Below are 23,384 nucleotides of genomic sequence, written 5' to 3'. Positions count from 1 at the left end.
CTACGAGGAATTCGACGATGTTCTGACAGATTGGACAAAATTAGGACTCAACTTCGGGTGTATCAACTTATAAATTGTATCTTAAAGCTTCCGTACTGTGCAAATGGTTACGTCACTCTCACGTGACGGCCAGCATGCCCTCCTTCGGGACGGGGTGTGTCAGTTGGTATCAGAGCATGGTTGCAATCTTGGACATTTTGAGAAGTTCTAGTGAATTCTGTCAGAACTACACCGCCTCGTAGCAAGCCACTTAGTTAGAGGAATTTAGTCTCCCTAATATAGCGGTTTAGGGAAAACTATTATTATGGTGATTCAATCTATTATAAAAAGGGACATTTTAAGACGGATTATGAGTCGAATTTGAATCACCTTATGAAATGATGAACCCGAGGGAGCGAAGTAACGGTTTAACCATTTGGAAAAGATGTTTCAGATTATGCAAGTCAAAGGAATCTTCCTTCTGACAAGGGGTCGAGACGACTACCTGGTTTTGGGTATGAATTTGTATCCTGGTGGAAACAGGATTGTTAATTGTTGTCACCGGAGAAAACAGCTGATTGAGAATTATTTAAGGACTTGTTTAAGGAAAAGTTTATCCCTCCGGCATTTATCGATGGTAGTAAGCAAGAGTTTGCAAATGTGAATCAAGGAAGTTGACGATAAATGAATATTATAGAAAGTTTTCAGACTTGCCTCGTTCCATCCAGATATTGTTGTTAATTTGGTGGAGGTGTTATGTTGTTTTAAGCTGGGTGGCAAAAAGGGAAGTGGTATTTTGGGTGACCACTATCCAGTGTAGTTCTTATCAGGAGTATGCTAGATGTTGTTGAGTCTTGAAGACTCTGAGAACATGAGCAACGAGAATAAAGAAGAATAAGAAATGAATGGGAATTAAAAGAAGACGATAAAGTTAATGATTCGTCATATCAAGGATATAGAAAGATTCAGAGCTTCGAAAGAAGTGAAGCTAGAGTTAATTCTTCCAGCTGAGGTTTTAATGTCGCTGGTCAGAATAAAAGTGATGGATATACTGGTAATCCCAGATATTTGAGACAAGGTGTCTCGAGTAAAGGAAATGTACCTTGTGCAGCAGGTACAAAATTAACACTTTGGGAAGTGTGAAATTAATGAATGTGTTTATGTGAACAGAGGGGACACAGAATTGTGAATCGTCCCTAAAATCAGTTGTACCCAACAGTTTTCTATGACATCGTAGTATCGATTCAGCAGGTTTATGGATTTAGTAGTTTGGTCGGATTGACCGTGGGTACAGAGAGATTTGATGAGTATGTTCAGCCATACAGGCCACGAGAGGTGGATTCGACTGACGCATGAGAAATTGGTGAGTTATAGGCTCGGCCGTACCGACCACGCGGAGTGGATCCGGCCGACGTATTATTGAGATAAGAGTTGAATCAGCCGTATTGGTCATTCTAGTTGACTTCGGCTGATATATTTCTTATTATGTATGTTATTACTTAGAGAGTAGTAAATAAATGTAGTTGAGACGAGTGTATGTATTTTGCATTGAGTGGCAAAATAGTATTGTTATATCTTTGAGAGTGGTTGCCTACTTATCGAGACAACGATGATTTATCAGTATTGCGGGCTGCAGACCGTAATATTAATAACTCATTCGTGGATTCGTTAAGCAAGCAACCTGGTAGATTATTTTATGTTAGTATTGTACTTATTTAGAATGCTTATTAATAATAGAATATATATTGTATCAGTTAATTCTGTTCCATTAGATTGGTTGGTTATAATTGTGACTAAATGGATTGTTACGGGAAACCAGTCACTTTCCATCGATCTGGATGATCAGAGATTACCTTAATGAGTGGGCATGCAAAGTGAAGTGAGTTCAGCCATTATTTATGCTGTGAAAGCAAAGAGATTGTTTTGAAAGGCTGCCCAAGAATATTTAGTTCATGTGGTACTAAAGGATGTTGCTCGGAGAAGTGTGAAAAAAAAAAAATAAAAAAATAAAAAAATAAAAAAAAATGAAAAAGGGGTTAGACTTTTCTTGATGTCTTCCCTGAAAGTATACCTGGATTGCCTTCAGGCAGAGATATGAGGTTCACTATTGATTTGTTGCCAGGTATAAATTTATGTTAAAGATTGGTTCATGATGAGTTAAGGGAATTGGAAATTCAGTTGAAAGAATTGGTTGATAAAAGTTTTATTCAACCTAGTACAACGCTTTGGGGGAGCCCCAGTTCGTTGATGAGGAAGAAAATGGATTTTTAAGGCTATCCATTGATTATAGATAATGGAATCGGGTAACGAATGAGAACCGTTATCCATTGTGGTGTATTGACGCTCATTTGATCAGTTCAAAGGTGCTTGTATATTTTCAAAGATTGACTTGAAGTCTGTCTATTATCAATTGAAGATTATGAGTAACGTTGATCATAAGATGGTTTTTCTGGACTTGTTATAGTCTTTATGAAGTTTGGTGATGCTATATGGATACTCATGCTGTTTTATGAGTTGATGGATGAAGTATTCCAATAATGCCTTGATAAATAGATATCATTTTCATTGAAGATATCCTGGCATATTCTGAGCCAGAGCAGAGCATGTAAACGTATTAAGTCGGTGGAACAAAGATTGGAAGAATGTCGATTGTATGCTAAGTTTAGCAAATGCGAATGTTAGATGAATCAAGTAGCATTTCTGGGATATGTTATACATTCTTAAGGTATTCAAGTGAATCCTTAAAAGATAGCAGAAATTGAGAATTTGGAACAACCACGAGTCGTAATTGAGATTTGGAATTTCTTAACTTACCAGGCTATCTTGGATGGTTGTGAAAGATTTTTCAGTCATTGCTTTGTCATTGACGAGACTGTTGAGAAAGGAGGTTATGTATGAGTGGGAAGGAAATTGTGAGCAAAGGATTCAACAACTGAAGTATTTCCTCACTCATGCACGTATTTTAGTAATCCCAGAGAATAGTGGTAATCATAAATTTTTAGTGATGTTTCTTGAATGGTATTGGATGCATGTTGATGCAAATGTTAGGGTGATTGCATACGTTTCACGACAAATGGAATCTCATGAGATGAATTACCCTACTGGTGATTTGGAAGTCACGATTACCATCCTTGCTGTGAAGTTATGGAGACATTATATTTTAGTGAGAATGCAAGATTTTACAAATCAAAAGAGTCTCCAATATTTGTTTACTCAGAAGGATTTTGATATGAGGCAACAAAGGTGGATTGAATTACTTAGTGATTATGATTGTACGATCAGGGTGATCGTGAATTGTTCTAGCTGAAGCACTTGGTGAGAAGACTACAGTAAGATTAATATCTGGCACGTTTGCCAAGAGTATCATCTTGTGGATTGAAAACCAACGGAAGAAAAATTAAGAATGGAAGATCGAGAAGAAGTTATACTTGTTAAGTAACAAGTTAGTACATTTACTCCAGTGTTGAGTAACAACCTTTCCCAGACAGTGCAACATTACTTATTTGTTTTATGGAAAAGAGAATTGGTTTACGGAACTGCTGAGTTTCTTAAGTATGTTGGTTGTGCAGTTTCCGAAGTAACGCCATAAGGATCATGAAATGTGTCATGTGAGTCGGTTTTTGATGACTTGTGAATGGAATGTTTCTGGGTAGAGAAATATTCGATCAAGAAAGAGTTTTAGTAGACCTTGAGACTATGGATGAGTCTCCTCAAAGTATTCAGGTGATTAAGTTAACCTGAAGTAACCAGGAATGGCAAAAGAGATCAACAGATGGATATGCCACTAATTGAGTGTGTAAGGTAAATGGTTTGATATTTTTGGAATTTCACCATGAACAGAAATAGTAAGATTTAGAAAGGAAGACAAGATAAGTCTTGAACACATCAGTCCGTTTTGATCATTAAAGGAATCGACGAAGTTGCATACAAGTTTGTGATGCCTTCAGAATTGGCTAAGGTACATAATGTGTTCCATGTCTCGATGCTTCGGCATTATGTGTCAGATCCTTCACATGTGATTCCTCCTCAACCATTGGAAATTAATCCGGATTTGACGTATGATGAGGAACCAGTGACTATACTGGATTGGAAAGATAAGACTTTGAGGAATAAGACCGTGAGCTTGGTAAAAGTATTGTGGAGAAATCATTCAGCTGAAGAAACTACTTGGGAGACAGAAGAAAGGATGAGAGATATGTATCCGAGACTATTCTATGAGTTTTGATGTTATGGTTGGTGACTGGAATTTCGGGGACGAAATTCTATAAGGAGGGGAGATTGTCACAGCCCGTCCCGGAATTTTAATTCCGATGACGTGAAATTACAGAAACGCCCTTAAACGGGATTAAGGTGCGTCATTTATCTATTGGTTTTTACCTAAATCCCCTAATCTATATTAATTGGAATATTATTTAGTGTCAGAAACATAAACTTAGACTTAGGGTTACAATTACATACTAAAGTTTTAATGTTGGTTTTGGAATTTATCACGTGGGATCCCCACCTCCTGAATTTCTTCCCCAAAACCCGTAGGTTGTCTCTCTCTTCCTCAGCTATCCCTAGTCACTCTCTCTCTCTTTCTTCATTTCAGAAACACTCTCTCACTCTCTCTCTTACTCTCGAACTCACGGCAAACACCAAGAACAACCACAATTCTACACGAACGTCCAATCTAAGATCACCATCGTGATCTTGGGAACTTCACGAGCACGGGGGTACAAGTTTCAGGTGAGTTCTATTTCAAAAACCCTAGTTTCAAATCACCCCGTGGATTTGCACTGTTCACAAACTTTAAGTTGGCCGTGTTTTAGGTTAAACAAAGCTCACAGTGAGCTTAAGGAGGTCACGAGGAGGCTCGGAGTGCCTCGTTTGAACAAAATGGACGTCGGGATCGTTGGGTTCGAGTTTGGCCGAATTTGAGGAATTTTGGAAGGTATGATCTAGTTGTTTTTAGGCCCTAAAACCTTTCCAACGTGATAGTACATGTTAAATGCTTCATTTTGGTATAAAATGCGAAGAAATTGGTTGAAAAACGAAGGAGAATAGTGGATTTGAAAATTTTCCAGAAACCGGCGAACAGTCGCCGGCGACCGGCGACTCGCCGGCGACCGGCGACTCGCCGGAGAAGACAGGGAATATTCCGTCAAAACTGACGGAATATGCCAACGCCGTTACCGTTACCGTTGGATATTTAACGGAAAATGCTAGGATTTAACGGAATATGCCCTAACGCCATTCACTGTAGCCGTCTGTGTGCATGTCACGTGGCCGCGCGTGGGGGCGCGTAGGTCCGTGACACGTCAGGCGCGTGGGGGCGCGTGAGACCTCCAAAAATTATTTTAAAAATATGGGGATGATCCTGAGGTTGTGTAGGTCACGGTGGTATATTCATATACCCAATTTGAGCAATATATGAGGAGTTATTAACTAAGATTTGGGTTAGGCGTTAAATAACGTCAAAATGGTTACTTTTGTATAGGTGAGGTTTATGCGGGCATCGGGCATGGCCAAGGGATGCTCAGGGACTTACGAGACGTCGATGTAATATGTGAGTGGGCAGTTTTGTTTTCCGTATATATATATACTTGACGCTTTCCCAGAAATTGAATTAGAATGAAATTATGTTTTAAATGAAAGGTATATAGAATGATATGAAAACGTGAATTGAAAGATCATGCATAGAAGTATATGAAATATATATGGAAATGTAAATTGAATTGCCATGCATGAAATGATATGAAAAGTATGATTTGAGATATATGATGCATATGAATGAATGTTGCGGCGGACGCACAGGTGAGTATCAGGTGAGTATTTAATTACTGTTATGATGATGTTGATGTATATTGAGCTCAAATCCTGCACCTTGGTTTAGTGCTTATAGTATTCACCGCATCGCACGCTCGCCTTGGATCCAAGTAGATGCTGGTCGCACAGTCCACGCGGAGTGGGTGCGACGGGCCAGTCGAAGAGTGTTAGTGAGATTTCGACTGGTGGGTGACCTTAGATTATGTGCACAGATGATTAATGAGAAAGCACTAGAGCGTAACTTGTGTGCAGAAGGCCGGACGGGTCACAGAGGTGACTCCGGTAGAGTGATAGTGATAGATTTTGAGCTCTAGGTTCAACCGTACAGGCTATTAGAGGGCCTCCGGTTGATTACTTTCTTGCACCTGATATGATTATTGTTGATGCATCCATATTTAACTGTTGAATTAGACATGGCATGGCATGATTGATAAAGAAAAATGTTGAGATAGTAAAAATGAAGTTTTGAGAATATATATGTATATTTATATTTTACATTCTGGGAAAGTATACAGGTTTTACGGAGAGGGGTTACAACGTTTTGAGAAATGTTTGGATTTGGATTTGGAAAAGAATTGTTTTACTGACCCACTCAATTTTGATTTTGCGCCCCTCCAGGTTAAAGAATAGCTGAGGTGTGGTGGCTACGAGGAATTCGACGATGTTCTGACAGATTGGACAAAATTAGGACTCACCTTCGGGTCTATCAACTTATAAATTGTATCTTAAAGCTTCCGTACTGTGCAAATGGTTACGTCACTCTCACGTGACGGCCAGCATGCCCTCCTTCGGGACGGGGTGTGTCAGTAATGCTAAGAGACTAACTTTGTAAACAAATTTATAAAATAAATGATTTGTCACCAATAGGAATGAGCACGTTTATCAACGCTTAAGTAATAACTTAATCATCAATTTTCATGTTATTTAGTTTACAAACAAATTTAATTTTTTTAGCATTACCTTTTTTTAAAATGGGACTTTCTAGGAACTCACTATCACCTAACAATTTAATGTCAATTTCTGTCCTAATATTATAAAATATTGTGCTAAAAAAATTAAGGTGACAGAGTCTCATTTTTAAGAGAGTTCTGTAACACTTATCATAAATAAAACTAGTAGAGAGCACACACTTTGTGTGTGTGAACAATTTTTTTTAATAAGTACATATTTTTTTAATATTACATAATTACTGTTTTGTCCTCCTTATGTAAATATTGTGTATCAAAAGTGAGGGTAAAATTGAAAAAATAAGTATAAAAAGGGTAAAATAGAAAAATAGGGATATGGTTGTCATTTTGTCAAAAGGTATAAAATTACTATTTTGCCTTCTTCATGTCAATATTGTGAATTCAAAAGTGGGGGCAGAATTGGAAAAAGTGGGGAAAAAAAGTTAACAAGGGCTCTTCTCTTAATAAAACTAGCATATGGGCGCACACAAAGTGTGTGAGAAATTTTTTTATTTTTGTTTTTGAAATAGAATGAGTGGAAGAGAGTGATAGAAAATGTGGGAGAGAATGATATAAATTTTTTTATTTTTGTTTTTGAAAATTTTATTTTATTTTAATTAGAAATATGTTAGGATTACATGTAGGTGAGGCTTTGAAAAAAAAACATCAAAATTTAGTTGTGTGAAATTACATTTATGTTTCATAGTTCTTATTCATGTTCTGTTTTAATTAGAAAGTTAAATTAATAATTTCATAAGATTTTGTTTGATAATAAATGTTTTATTAATCAGTAGAGATAATAAACATTATAAGGGAAAGCATCCGACCACGGTTGGTGAGATTGCACCTTCACTTACCCTACCAAAAAGACTCTAATGCCCCTATGCCCCCACCTAATTGCGCTTCATAATACCCATGTGAGATGCGACCCACTGACCCTATAATTCACTTATTTCCCAAAATACCCCTTCTTCCCTCCTTTCCCAACTACCCACCTGTTTGTTCAAGTTGAAGTCCTCCCCTCCAAAATCCTTATATAAACCCCTTCAAACCAAACCCCTCCTCCTCACAGCCTCCTCACCAAACACCTTGCTTCTCTCTTTCTCTCTCTAGAAATTTCAGTTTTCTCTTCAGACAGTAAGAGAGAGAAGAAGAAAGAGGAGGAGAGAGAGACAACAGCAATGGCTCTCACAAACCCAGCAACCCTGTCCTCCAAATCAATCTGCAACACTCACTCTCTCTCCCTTCCCACCCCTCAATCTCACCAACCCATTTTCTCCCCATTTCCTTCCAAGAAAAAGACCCTCCACCCCATCTCCGCCGCCGCCGCCGACTCCGGCAAGTCCCCCGTCGTCGCCGAGAAGCCTCCAAAGGCCGCTGCGGCGCCCGCGAAGCCGGTTTCCGGAAAATGGAGCTTGGACAGCTGGAAATCCAAGAAGGCCCTGCAGCTTCCGGAGTACCCGGATGTGAACGAGCTGGAGACGGTGCTCAAGACCATCGAGTCATTTCCTCCGATTGTGTTCGCCGGAGAGGCCAGGCACTTGGAGGAGAAGCTCGCCGAGGCGGCCCTGGGCAATGCTTTTCTCTTGCAGGGCGGCGACTGTGCTGAGAGCTTCAAGGAGTTCAGCGCCAACAACATTAGGGACACCTTCAGAATCATGCTTCAGATGGGTGTTGTTCTGATGTTTGGAGGACAAATGCCTGTTATCAAGGTAGTGTTTTTGACGATCTCGTCTGGTTTTTTGACAAATCTTTGATTTTTGTTTTAGTGTTTTAGGATACCGTTTGATAACCATTTCAGTTTTCAGTTTTTAGTTTTAGTTTCAATTTTCGCAAACTTGTTTGGCAACTACTTTCAGTAAAGAAATGATTATCAAATGTCACCTTAGTTTTCGGGTTTATTGATTTGAATGGTGCGTTGGATGAGGACTGAGAATTTTTTTATAACCATTTCAGTTTTCAATTTTTCAGTGAAACTAGTTACATAACGAGTTTTTAGTTAAAAAAACAAAATGTGAAAAGAAAAACTGTGTTGGACGACGATTGAGAGTTGCGGGGTTTGTTCATTTAGGTGGGAAGAATGGCGGGTCAGTTCGCGAAGCCAAGATCAGCGGAGTTTGAAGAGAAGAATGGGGTGAAGTTGCCGGTTTACAAAGGGGATAACATCAATGGTGACGCTTTTGATGAGAAATCTAGAAATCCAGACCCCCAGAGGTTGATAAGAGCTTATTGCCAATCTGCGGCAACTTTGAACCTTCTTCGGGCCTTTGCCACCGGAGGGTATGCTGCTATGCAGAGGGTTACTCAATGGAATCTTGATTTTGCTCAGCACAGCGAGCAGGGAGATAGGTATGCACTCAACCCACATTTTAAAATTTTAGATCCCTATCCATATTATCCATATTATTTTACATGACCATAAGGAATGCTAAAACATATACTTGAATGTTCTAGTACAAAATCGGAATTTGGACTCGTAGGAGTTTCAAAGATAATCAAATTTGAATATCTGACTGAAGAGTTTCAAATTTGCTTATTTGCGCTGTTACATTGATTCAACAGGTACCAGGAACTGGCTAGCCGGGTCGACGAGGCTTTAGGGTTCATGAATGCTGCTGGACTTACAGTTGATCATCCTATCATGACAACAACTGATTTCTGGACATCCCATGAATGTCTGCATCTGGCCTATGAGCAATCACTCACAAGATTGGATTCTACTTCCGGTCTGTACTATGATTGCTCCGCCCACATGCTTTGGGTTGGTGAGCGTACCCGGCAACTGGATGGTGCCCATGTAGAGTTCCTAAGAGGACTTGCCAATCCCATCGGCATCAAGGTAGGATTTTTTAAACTCTCGATTAATCTCATTGTTATTAGTGGCTTCACATGTTGTGTGTACACTGATAGATCAAACTCGTCGTTGTTGAGTGACTAAAAGTGTCAGTAATTTAAGCTGCGGGTTCATTTTTTCGGGTAAAGTTGTGTTCAATGGCTTAAAATGATTCTTCTCAAAAAAAAGGGGCTTAAAATGATACTTGTGATGCAGGTGAGCAATAAGATGGACCCAAAAGATCTTGTTAACATCATCGAAATCCTGAACCCTAGTAACAAGCCAGGAAGGATCACAATCATTGCTAGAATGGGTGCTGAGAACATGAGAGTCAAGCTTCCTCATTTGATTAGGGCTGTCCGCCAAGCAGGGCAGATTGTGACCTGGGTCTCCGATCCAATGCATGGAAACACTATCCAGGCACCCTGTGGACTCAAAACACGTCCATTTGATTCAATCTTGGTATAATTTCTTTTCTAATCAACATGAAACGGAAAAATCTCAGAGTATTTCCCTTTCTAATAATTTGTTGTAGGTAGTAGCATTGACTGCTTGATCATGTTGCACCACCTATACATATAAATCAACATAGCAATACTGCAACTGCATATCGTTTAAGTCAGCATTATTTTTGAACAATCCATGCCATGTAGATTAGTATTGAAGAAAATGTCCTGTAGACTGTAAAGTGCTCATAATCCTTTGGTGGCACTTTATCGGTGCTAGCATCTAGTTCTTAAAGAGACTCAATCAATATGTCGGTTTTCTACTAGACGTAAAAGTTATTATATGCAAGATTGTGATGCCCTTGTGTATTCACAATTTGTTACCTATCAATCTATTTACTTATTATCATTGTCATTGAATCATCGTCTTCGTGTAACAATGGTTGGTATATTGTATTTGTTTGCAGGCTGAGGTACGAGCATTCTTTGATGTGCACGAACAAGAAGGGAGCCACCCAGGAGGAATTCATTTGGAGATGACTGGGCAGAATGTGACAGAGTGCATTGGAGGCTCGCGAACAGTGACTTTTGATGATCTGAGCTCACGTTACCACACCCACTGCGACCCGAGGCTCAATGCTTCTCAGGCTCTTGAGCTATCCTTCATCATTGCAGAACGACTTAGGAAGAGAAGGATGGGAACTCAACGTTTGCCCTCGTTAAACCTCTAAACAAAACATCGAAGTCGTGCATTATATCAAATGATTGGAAACCGTGGTGTATTCGGTAGAAAATAAAACTGGTATGGATTATCCAGCAAACTGCATATTGCTCCACCTGCAGATTAGCGATAAGAGAGTCGAAACAGTTCAGAGAAACAGGATAAACGATGAGAAAGTTGAGCTCTGGATCGAAAAATGTCGAGTACTATATATATATTCCCAAGTTGTTTTTGGTTGTGCAGATTGGATTGCAAGGTGCTGGCGATCAAAGCTTGTACAATGCCATAATTTAATTTGTTGTATTTCGGATTTGAGTTTGTCTTATTTATGGATGCAGTTCTTTTCTTTGTTTTTTTTTTGTCAAAATTTATAGATGTAGGTCTTTTTTTCCTTTTTTCTTTTTTTCTTTTTTTTTCTTTTTTTTATGTCAAAATTTATGGAGGTAGTTTGATAAGGTGGTGTCACTTGTACGAAATTTTTGGAAGAATAATAGCAAAAGTTTTAAAAGATTTTAGACGTTAATCAGGTGGGGAGTTGGGACCTAGAACTTAGGCGTATGGGCGAACTAAACGAATTTAAGTAAATTTATTACATATCGTATATATAATTGCATGCTCATACTTAATAAATACAAAATTGCATTGGGATACATAAATTGTAAAATAAAATGATATATAGATTATAAAATATTAGAACATAGGAACAAGCATATAATTTGTGTTCATCTAAGTATTCAACAACTCTCTTACAATTTATTGAAAAAATAAAATGCATGTTGTAAACATTCCTAGTTTAAGTGTGATTGTGTAAATCCTAGATTAGATTTGATTCTAGTTATCATTTCCTATTACAACTTGTATTACTTGGGGAAGAAGGAATATCTTCTCTCCTTCTACTACTATAAATAAAGGCACAATGTAGGAGGGATAACAAAACACACACATTCCTCTACAATTCCATAAACATATCTTTCTTTTCTCTCTTCTCCTTGCCGCCGGCCACCCTAAATATTGTCAGATAAAATAGACCACAACACGTTATCAGCACGCTCCTATCGCTGCGCTTAGGAATCTGACGTTGAAGAATTTTTTTGCATCAAACCAGTTCATCCATATCATCACGCAATCAGGTTCTTTCAAAATAACGGCTTTTAACTCGATATTTTTGTAACCCTGATAGCGTTCATTCACCATGATGCATGACCCAACTTTACGTTTTACGAATTTTAGATCCTACATAAATTATGTATGCCTCATAATCATAATTGTTGCAATTATGTGAATTTGATATTTGCTATGAATTGAATCAAATATATTTTTGCATATGCATACTATTGAATTGCATCAAATTGAATCTGCCTTTTAATTGAATTATATATGCATATAATTGAATTGAAAAACTAAACGAAAAATTAAAACGGGAAACCTAGGGTTCTTTCGAACCCGTGACCACCATCTTGTAGATGGGGTCTCCACGCCAATCTGAGAGCCTGCAGCTTTCATCCTCCCCAGAAAACCCATGGAGCTAGAAGTTCTGAGTCTCAAAAACCCGACACCTTTCATGGTGTCCCCGACCACAACATGGCCTGTAGCCACTACCCTAAACCTTTAGTTAATATTGCTGACGACCTGAAGTCGTCACACATAAAAAATTGCACCGAGATTCACTTGAATCTCGTCGGAATTTTGTCGAAAATCCAATTTAAATTTTCTAGGGTTTGGTTAGTATAACATTGAGATTATTTCAACCCCGTTCACCACCGTGGTCGTCAATGACCACTATGACTCAACCCGAGTCATCACGAACCCCAGACCGTCACAGGTCTGGCGTTCTTCTCTGGTGATATGCACCCAGTACACGTTGGGGTGCCCTTTTGGACCTAACCCGAGCCTTCTTGGGCTCCTTCTTGTTTCCCCGGCCTGATGAAAAAAAAAACAAAATAAATTTTGTTTTGGGCTTGTGTGCAGCGGCTCGTATGTTTTCTCTCTGGGCTTGCCTGCAGCAACCCAACCCCCCTCCCCGGCGCCGCTGTCCCGTCCTCCCCGTAGGCCTTTAGCCTACACTCGAGTCCAAATCCAGCCCATTCTTGGGCCCTTAGTTTTATTCGCCTAATTATTTTAGGCCCAATAGGTTTTATATTTTTCACCCACACTTTAATTTGGCCTGAAGCCCAAATAATTAAAATTCAATTATAATTATAAACTTAAAATTATTTCTTTGCATATTCTTGTTGCATATTTGTTTGTATATATTTGTGTTTGCCTGTAGGAATATATGAACCTGAAGTTTTGTTGACCCTAAAACTACCAAGCCTACGTGGCGCGCAGGCCAAGTAATCTATGAGCTAACTACGTCATTCGGTTGTGTGCGGGGCGTGCCAACTTGTCGGCCGAGCTCGGCCGATGAGTAAAATATGTTGATGTTGCGTTGGGTGCGCGGCTGACTTCTGCGTCTTACGATTGCGACCAAGGAAGGAACTTGTCTCAGCCTTCGGGTTCTAGAGCCTGAAGACAAGGCTGCTAACTTAGCGAAGTTCAATATCAAATTTGGCTTCCAATGTGCCGAATGTAGTAACTCGTAACACCTCACTTCGCCGAGAAGGCTGATGAGATGACCTCGACCAACAAGGATTCAGAAATCCTTCTCGACTGAGACTTGGATAGGTAACCAGTCGGCCTTGACGTAGTGCTGTTTATGCCAACTGAAGATGCTGCGAGATCGACTGATTCTACGGCGACAATGTTGTTTATGCCAACTGAAGATATCACCGATTGCCTCCACAGTGCTGTTTATGCCAACTGAAGATGTGTCGGCAAAAAAGAAAAGAAAAATCTCAAGGTTGTTGAGAGAATTTGTGCAGGGTAGTTGTGTGTTGAATTGGAGGTCCCTTCTTATCGTTGCCGCTGCCTCTATTTATAGATTTTGTAATGCTCAACCACTGAAATAAAGTATTCCAGTTCCATTCTAACTCTCAGCGTTAGGATATTGTGATAAAGAACCTTTTTGATAATATCCCTCAAAGTCAAGATTCCTTGGGTCAATGTCGTGCTCCTTTCATCTTTGCAGAACACCAATCTAACACAAAGATTGGTTATAATATTTAAATGTCGTGGATCACTGTCATCCAAATTCCCATGCACCATTATCTGTTCCAATTTGCATCATTATCTTGACTTCAACTTTATCCTAAAACCATGCATCCTGACTATTCATCTTGACTATTCAAACCTCATCCTAATGCACCATGCTGCTTAATCTGATAATATAGGTCCTAAGTCCATTTGAATTGTACTGCTCGCTCGGAAATATGCTTTGCATCTTCTTATCCCGTATAAGAAACTATCAAGACAATTTGTTAACCGAGAATTATTATGATAAAAACCATAATATTATCCTTTAATAATAAAAATTATCTCCACTTTTCATCTGACGGTGTGAACCTATGCTCACTCAACTATCTTGATTGCATGGGCCGATGATGTAAATTCGGGTCCAAACAAGTTCATAATTATTTTGAAACCTGAAGTTTCTTATAACCATGCCTTGTTTGAAAACCTGAAGTTTTTCATTTAAACACATCACCCATGAAAACCCGAAGTTTTTCATGCAAAATTAAACCAAATCATGTTTATTAGAACCTGTATGTTCTACTCCTACGCGAATGGATTGATTTTTCTCCATTACACTAACCACATCTTGTCCATCTATTTTGTGATAGAAACATGTTGAATTTGAACAAACTCGACTTCGCCACTTTAGAGGTCTCTGGAAGGAACTACCTCAAGTGAGTCCAAGATGTGAAGCTCTACCTCACTGCAAAGAACTTGCGTCCTGCCATTGAAGAAGCAACGGAGGAGTCTGTTGGCGAAGCTAAAAAAGCCACTGCTATGATCTTCATCTGAAGACATATTCATGACGCTCTGCAAACTGAATATCTTGCTGAGGAAGATCCACGCGCATTATGGGTTGCTTTGGCTGATCGTTTTGATCACCAAAAGGACATATTCTTGCCTGAAGCAAGACACGATTGGCAACATTTGCAATTCCAAGACTTTAAGTCTGTGAATGAATATAATTCTAAAGTTTGTCGAATCCGATCACATCTCAAGTTTTGCAATGAAACTTTGACTGAAGAGGATCTCCTGGAGAAAACCTATTCGACCTTCTCTGCTTCTAATATTGTCTTGCAGTAACAATATAGAGCTCAGAAGTTCACCAAGTTCTCGGATTTGATCTCTGTTTACTTCTCACTGAAAAGTAGAACCAGCTGTTGATGAAGAATCATCAAGCTCGACCTATTAGGGCGACTGCTGTGCCTGAAGCACATTATACAATCATCAACGCCCAAAACGCCAAAGGGAGCGTGGTAGGGGGGGCCAGAAGCCATCCCACCAAGGTCAACAGAGTCAAGGCCCATCCAAAGGAGGAAACAAAGCCCAGAAGCGCCCAAACCTCGTTCCCAAGGCCCCAAACTTCAAGAATAAGGGCAAAGCACCTGAAACCATGGATGCGGACATGTGATATCACTGTGGTTCAAAGGACCATTGGTCCCATGTTTGCCGAGCTCCCAAGAAGGTTGTAGATGAATATCATTCTCATCGTAAGAAGTTTGAATCAAACTTCATGCAAGTGGACGAACCAGAGACTACAAAGATGGAGGTTTTTGATTTTCAGGCGGATACCACCCCTATGGAAGATTAGAATCTTAGACATAGACTTATTTTTAGTTGAAATAAGACAATTGGGGCCGAATTCCAAATAGTGGTTGAACCCCTCCTTTGTTTTTGGTTGATTTTTGAACAATTTTCCTTTATGTTTGGATTATTAGTTGGTGATTTGTTATGGTTATTAAGTTTTTAATCCTTGAATAAATGAAATTATTTTGAATTGATAATTGTTTTTATAAACTTTTATGCAAATGACCGATTCAAATTAATTTTTCATTCTGGGTATGACTAGTGGGAAAGTTAGCTGTTTAGCAGATAGTGCAACCACGCGCATAGTTTTGTGTGAACGCATCTATTTCACTAACTTCATACCTAAGAATGCACCTCTGACAACCCTCTCAGACCCATCCAACCTGATAGAAGGATACGGTAAGGCACGTATAATGTTTTCTAATGGTATAATCTTGACCATTTCAGAGGCACTATATTCTCTACATTCCGGAAGAACATTGTTAAGTTTCAAGGACATTAGAGATAACAATTACCACACTGAAACCCACGTAGAAAACGGAGTTGAATTTCTGTGCATAATTTTCTACGAATATGGCCAGAAACGTATTCTAGAGAAGGTAGAGCGTATCCCGAGTGGTCTGTATACTACGACCATACGCCCCATTGAATGCCACTATATGGCCGACCCTACTACTGGGACCGTGCAAGAAATTACACTTTGGCATGATCGTTTGGGACATCTTGGACGAATAGCGATGCACCGTATCCTCAAATCTTCACACGGGCATCCACTAACCCAAAGTTTAGGTTTGATCCAAGGAATCGCAAGTCAAACATGTTCGATGGGAAAGCTTATTACTAAGCTTTCTTATGACAAGATTCAATCCTCCCATTTTTCTACAATGGATTCAGGGGGACATTTGTGGACCGATTCACCCTCCATGCGGACCATTTAGATACTTTATGGTTTTCGTTGATGCTTCCACACGTTGGTCACATGTGTGTTTGTTGTCCACAAGGAATGCTGCATTCTCCAAACTGTTGGCTCAGGTTATCAAGCTTAGGGCTCACCACCTTGATTATCTGATCCAATATATTCGATTGGATAATGCTGGAGAATTCACATCTAAAACTTTTGATGACGATTGCATGTCGGTTGGGGTTGAAGTTGAACATCATGTACCCCATGTTCACACCCAGAACAACCTGGCAGAAGCTTTCATTAAGCGCTTACAAATGATTGCTCGATTGTTAGTCATATGTACCAAGCTCCCGATCGCTGCTTAGGGCTATGCAATATTGTACGTAGCAAAGTTGGTCTGCCTGAGGCCTGTTCCGACACAACCATTTAGTGCCATTCAGTTGGTTACCGGATACGAACCAGACATATCGCATCTGTGCATTTTTGGTTGTGCGGTTTATGTGCCGATCTCGCCGCCCTTACGTAAAAAAATGGGGCTTCAGCGAAGGATGGGAATCTATGTAGGATATGATTCTTATTCGATTATTCGTTACTTAGAACTTTTGACAGACGATCTGTTTACCGCTCGTTTCGCGGATTGTCACTTCTATGAGACAATCTTCCCGTCGTTAGAGGGAGATAAGAACATCAACATTCCTGAAGAATAACATGCATTATCGTGGACGACTCCCAATTTGTCTCATTTAGATCCCCGTACCGCTTAGTCTGAAACTCAAGTGCATTGTAAATTAGATCTCCAGAGCATAAATTAGAGCATGCCATATGCTTTCACCTATTTAGCGCGCGTGACAAGATCATATATTCCAGCTGCGAATACGCCCGCAAAGATGGATGTACCAAATGTACGACGGACTGCCCTTCTGGAAGCCCGAGACGTCAATCTTAGTGATCCACGTACATTAGCGGCTAACCAATCATCTGCCCCTACGCAAAAGCATGGCAAACCTCTTGGTTCAAAGGATTCACATCCCCGGAAGAGGAAAACCACGGCACAAAGTCCTGAAGAACCTATCGTGAATCCGACTATCGCTTACTCATTCTACCCAACTCATGAGGAAATTCTAGATTATGGAAGCGTCATTTGAAGGGAAATAATGAGATTTATGTGGGATTTCTAGTGACTAGCATGCATATACAATTCAAAATTTATATACATTTGCAACGGAAGCATGTTATCACATAATATCAAAGCTATAGTCATGCAAATCCCCTTCAAGAAGCATAGGTTCATATATGATGCATCTAAGAAAATATTGAAGAGCAAAGTGAAGGTATAGTTTTATACCTCTTGATCTAGACTTGAGACCAAGGATGGACCACCTCCAAGCTCTTTGTTCTTGGAACTCCTTGAGTCTAGCCTCCTTTCTAGCTTCCTCCACATTGAAAGATTTAGAGCTCCTTTCTCCTTTAGTCTCCAAAGTAGAAGACCTTTAAAGATCCACACCCACTAGTGTAGTGAGATGGATAATGGAATAACCAAAAGGAGGAGAGATGATTAGCTTTCCCTCCTCTTGGTGGCCGGCTATAAGTGTGTAGAGAGAGAGAGAGACTTGTTTTTCTCTTTTGTGAAAAAGAACACACAAAACCCTAATGAAACTTTTTCACTAAACTTCCTTTATAAATGTCAAAGAAGTGAGTCAACCATTTGACTCCCTCTCTCTCCTTTCACTTGTATTGGCCGGCCCCTTAGTGTGGGTTTGGACTTTGGGCTTTCATCATTTCAAGTCATTCTATGCTTGAATAAAATAACCCAATTCGTTTGGGCCCAATGGGCTCGAATGAACCCGAACTTTTCTTTAAGTCCTAAACGATCTTTTATCGTTTATATGATTTCTTTAGACTTTCTAATTAATCATAACACTTAATTAATCCAATTAATTAATTCCATCATCCCTTAGTTGTCTCACCATAAGAGTGTATCGGTGTACAATCGTTTTAGGTTCTAATTAGCAAGGCAGTGAGGTGATTGGTACCAATCCAAATTATTAGTATTTATCCAATCACATAGTGAATTAAAACTTACTTTTAATTCTCATTCTTCTTTGATGACTACTTATTTAATCATCTAGAAGAACCCACAAACCATGAGTGACATCTAATCATATATCATGGCTACCCAAGCTAATGTAGAATTTGTTCGGAGAACCTATTCAGTTGGAATTACAATGTAATTCGATCATTCTCTAATACAATACTCACAATCACATTACTAGGGTATGGATATTTAATGTCAAACCCCTAATGTGATTATATCAAGTTATATGATTCTATTGAGTCGTATAGGAACGCTTTCCATCATTACGCTCGATACTTCGGCTGAAGATTCCTGAATCATATCTTAGAGTATTCATCCACTCATAACGAGGATTAAAGATCCCTTGTTGATTATTCACATGCCTCTGAGAATAAATCACTGACCCCAACAATGCATAGAACACATCCAAGATGAGATGTGGTCACGTCTCATTATCAAATGATCAGCAACGTATCCTCAAGACAACTATGATGTCTCAGGTCAAAGGATTACTTACATTATTCCAACCAGTAGAGTTACTTGCTTGACATGTGAGTAGACCTCCATGCAAGTACTCTCGTTTGATTGTGTTCAGTGAACTCATTCCCATAATGAGCACCTACATACTTGTCTTAGTGTCATTACATGAATGGCATGAGACTTTCCATCATTCCCATTGGAAGGGGACATACTGTCAGTGTCCCTCTGACAATCCTATGACCAGGAACCTTTTTGGACATCATGGTTATGTGAAGAAGGTCTCTGCAGTCTAACATCATTAGATTACTTCTTCCATCGATCCATTGTCCATGGATTCACCATTTATGACGTATATCGTTTATTGAGATAGTCCTAATGAGTGACTTTGCCTTTTGATGTATTAGAGTTTTCCATACATATAGACATTATCCTGAAAGGTTTTTTTTCCAAAGACTTTCAGGGCATATCTCCAACATCATTGAAGAGAAAAATCATCCTCCCGAGAATCCCGAGAATTGTGAGATGATTATCGACGATGCATTAGCATTTGCAGTAGCTACTGAGATCATGTTGAGCAATGACATTGAACCGCGTTCTGTTCATGAATGTCGATGTAGAACTGATTGGTCAAACTGGAAACAAACAATCCAAGTCGAACTCGATTCGCTTGCGAAATGTAAGGTGTTTAGACTCGTAGCTCTTACTCCTCCAAATGTGAAGCCCGTTGGCTACAAGTGGGTTTTCGTTCGGAAGCGTAATGAGAAGAATGAAATTGTGCATTACAAAGCTCATCTTGTTGCATAAGGCTTCTCACAACGCCCCGGGATTGACTATGATGAAACTTATTCACCCGTTATGGATGTGATTACTTTTCGCTACCTTATCAGTTTGGTAGTTTTCGAAAAACTGGATATGCAGCTGATGGACGTAGTAACCTCATATCTCTATGGGGATCTTGATACGGAAATCTATATGAAAGTTCCCAAAGGACTTGCATTGACTGGTTCAAATACTTCCAAACCCCGGAACATGCTCTCAATTCGGCTGAGGCGTTCACTCTATGGTTTGAAACAATCCGAAAGAATGTGGTATAACCGTCTGAGTGAGTATTTGACTAGTCAGGGATATGTGAACAACGAACTATGCCCTTGTGTGTTCATTAAGAAGTCATATTTCGGATTTGCGATTGTTGCAGTATATGTCGATGACATGAATCTTATTGGAACTCCTGAAGAGGTCATGAAAACTGCCACGCACCTAAAGTCGTAAGTTGAGATGAAAGATCTAGGTAAGACTCGATACTGTCTCGGTCTCGAGATAGAGCATTGTTCGGATGGAATTCTAGTACATCAATCGAACTACACCAGAAGATGTTGCGCCGCTTTAATGAGGATAAAACGAAGTTTTCTAGTACTCCTATGGTCGTTCGTTCGCTAGATGCAAAATGAGATCCTTTCCGTCCGAAGGAGGATGATGAAGTGATTTTGGAGCTTGAAGTTCCTTATCTAAGTGCGATATGTGCTTTATTGTACTTAAATCAATGCACTAGACCCAACATCTCCTTCGCTGTTAATCTTTTGGCAAGATACAGTAATGCACCTACATGTAGACACCGGACTGGCGTGAAAGACATCTTCCGTTACCTTAAGGGTATTACGGATTTGGGCTTGTTCTATCCCTACGAATCCTTGAATGATGTCGCACCCTATGCTCTTCGAGTTGATCCTCGCCTTGTTGGTTATGCTGACGTAGGATACTTATCTGATCCGCACAAGGTGCGCTCTCAAACGAGTTATGTCTTTACCGTTGGAGGCACCACAATATCTTGGAGGTCAACTAAACAGACCTTAGTTGCTACTTCGTCTAACCATGCTAAAATTCTCGCCTTACATGAAGCAACTCGGGAATGCTTTTGGTTGAGAGTAGTAGTGGGCCATATTCGAAGCTCCTGTGATCTTCATCCTGCCGTTGATGTCCTGACAACGATCTTTGAAGACAACACAGCTTGCATCGAACAACTCAAGAAAGGTTACATCAAAGGAGACAACACCAATCACATTACGCTGAAGTTCTTCTTTACACATTAACAACAAGAACATCAGAAGATTGAAGTCACGCAAATTCGTTCACAAGACAATCTGGCCGATCTCTTCACCAAATCACTGCCGAAGACGACGTTTCAAAAACTTGTTCATGGAATTGGTATGCGTAAACTTTCTGAGTTGTAACTTTGCTAGTTCTCTTTGGAATTATGTCAAACTCAGGAAGCGTATCCTGTAGATACTTGCTTGATCTTAATGTACTCTTTTTCCCTACGATTAGGAGCATTTTTCCCACTGAGTTTTTGCCATCTAACTAGGTTTTAACGAGGCACCCACCTTGGGCTGGTCATATCCCTGATGACGTCCTGTAGAAGTTTCTTTGACTTTTGCATTTCTCACGCATTTTTCCTTAGACTATGGATTTTTTCCCTCCTTGGGTGTTTTCCATAGCCTTAGGGTTTTTTAGTGAGACTTACTGCTTATGCAAGTTCCTACCTTATTGAGAATAAGCGTTGTTCCTTGGAATGAGTACCGATGAGTCAACTTCCTCAACTTTTGCATGATACTCAATCTACCTTGAGTATTTACACACTCAAGGGGGAGTGTTGTAAACATTCTTAGTTTAAGTGTGATTGTGTAAATCATAGATTATATTTGATTCTAGTTATCCTTTCCTATTACAACTTGTATTACTTGGGGAAGAAGGAATATATTCTCTCCTTCTACTACTATAAATAAAGATACAATGTAGGAGGGATAACAAAACACACACATTCCCCTACAATTCCATAAATACATCTCTCTTTTCTCTCTTCTCCTTGCCGCCCGCCACCCTAAATATTATCAAATAAAATAGACCACAACAATGCAAAATTAAAGTTATATATCTTATGTCTAAGTGAGAGTCGCGACCTAGGCAGATGCCCATAAGGGTCTGGGTGGGCTAGCCAGGCGCCTAGGCGGTCTAGATGGGCACCTAAGTAGGTGTAGACACACTTTTTTAATTTTCAAACGCCTAGAGATTAATCGGGACAGTGACCAGCCGCCTAACGCCTAGGCGCTGGATGGAAATTTCTAAAATAGTGCTTATGGTATATACAATTTTGTGTTCATCTCTTCCATCATATGACTAGTGATATGAGAGAAAGTTCTCATTTTGATGGTGCCCATAATTGATTAACGCACACTGCCGTATCTATACAACTGGTGTATACAAACACCTCTTAGTCTCACATTCAACGCTCTGCATGTCATTCTTGTAATCAGTTTTGTGATAGGAATGTTGTGTCCAGGGGTTTGTTCCTCATACAATCGATGTATAATGCATACAACTAACCCACGTTCTTCACGCGACCTACTCGTCTTATTGTTCTTTATATTTTATTTTTCATATTTTGATGTATGGTGAATGATTTTGTTGAGTTGGTAGGCAAGTAGCAATCTTTCTAGATCTAGATATTAATTTAAGGAAGAGGATCCTTTTCGGATTCACTTTGTGGAGTCTTAGGGATCCCCATCTCCTAACCGTTCATTGTATATCGTATGATTAGTTTTCGTTAGGTACTATTTGTGTTTAATTTTAAATTAAAAAAATTAAATAATTTCTGACCGCATGATACATGTTAAATGATTAAAATATGAGAATCCTTATAATCTCCATAATTTGGATCTTGATGGGATCCAAATCGTCAATGTAAGGGCTAAACGAAGGCCTCGCATGTGTATAATAAATATTGAAAATCATCGTTGGACCATTTTAAAATTTGAATATAAAAAAATACAAGTTCAGAAATATAGTCCAAAAGCTCAACAAGCAATTAAATTATAAATTAGACATCTGCACTGCACACGTACCCTTGCGAAGTGCGTGCGGTGCCACGCATAACATATGCACACACGTGTTCTCTTTCTGTTGGGGGCAACGTTTCACTTTTATGCTACTTTTACCACCTAATTGTATCATCGTTTGTGTCATATTTCTAATAAAGATGAAATTTACATGCATTAGCGGATCCTATTTTCATTAGAGATGTTACAAATGATGGTATAATTAGGTGGTAAATATAACATTACTCTAAAAGATGGTGGTTGCAAGAATCTACTCAAGAAAAAGATTTAGAAAATGACATTGTTAGATCAATGAGATAGATTGTTGAGTGAGAGTTACAAAATGTTTTTCAAGTAAAGTCACTTTTCCTACGTGTGTATGTTAAATTTCTTGGTCAATAACATATGTAACCCATAATTGTCAAATTCGTTCAAATCTTGTTTTAATGATCCAAATTATTTTCTTTATTCAAAACTCATCGTTGCAAGAAATTATTCATGAAAACTATTTAAAAAATGGAACCATTCAAATTATTAAAATACAATGCTGAGTTAGTTGTACAAAGTTGTTTGTCGATGAAAGTCGCTCTTTATAATCGGGTACATGTTAAATTTCTTGGTCGGT

General features: G+C 39.2%; 1 protein-coding gene across 1 annotated transcript; it reads left to right on the top strand.

Moving 5' to 3' along the window:
• The first annotated feature begins 7,770 nt into the window (after positions 1-7,770).
• LOC103444825 (phospho-2-dehydro-3-deoxyheptonate aldolase 2, chloroplastic-like) lies at positions 7,771-11,086 on the top strand. Its single transcript, XM_008383768.4, has 5 exons — positions 7,771-8,446; positions 8,806-9,083; positions 9,297-9,573; positions 9,784-10,029; positions 10,481-11,086. Exons 1-5 carry the CDS (start codon positions 7,916-7,918, stop codon positions 10,742-10,744), a joined length of 1,596 nt encoding a protein of 531 aa, XP_008381990.3. The 5' UTR covers positions 7,771-7,915; the 3' UTR covers positions 10,745-11,086.
• The last annotated feature ends 12,298 nt before the right edge of the window (positions 11,087-23,384 follow it).

Source organism: Malus domestica, chromosome 15 (assembly GCF_042453785.1).
Source record: "Malus domestica chromosome 15, GDT2T_hap1".
Lineage (NCBI taxonomy): Eukaryota > Viridiplantae > Streptophyta > Magnoliopsida > Rosales > Rosaceae > Malus > Malus domestica.
This window is presented reverse-complemented; position numbering and strand designations above follow the sequence as displayed.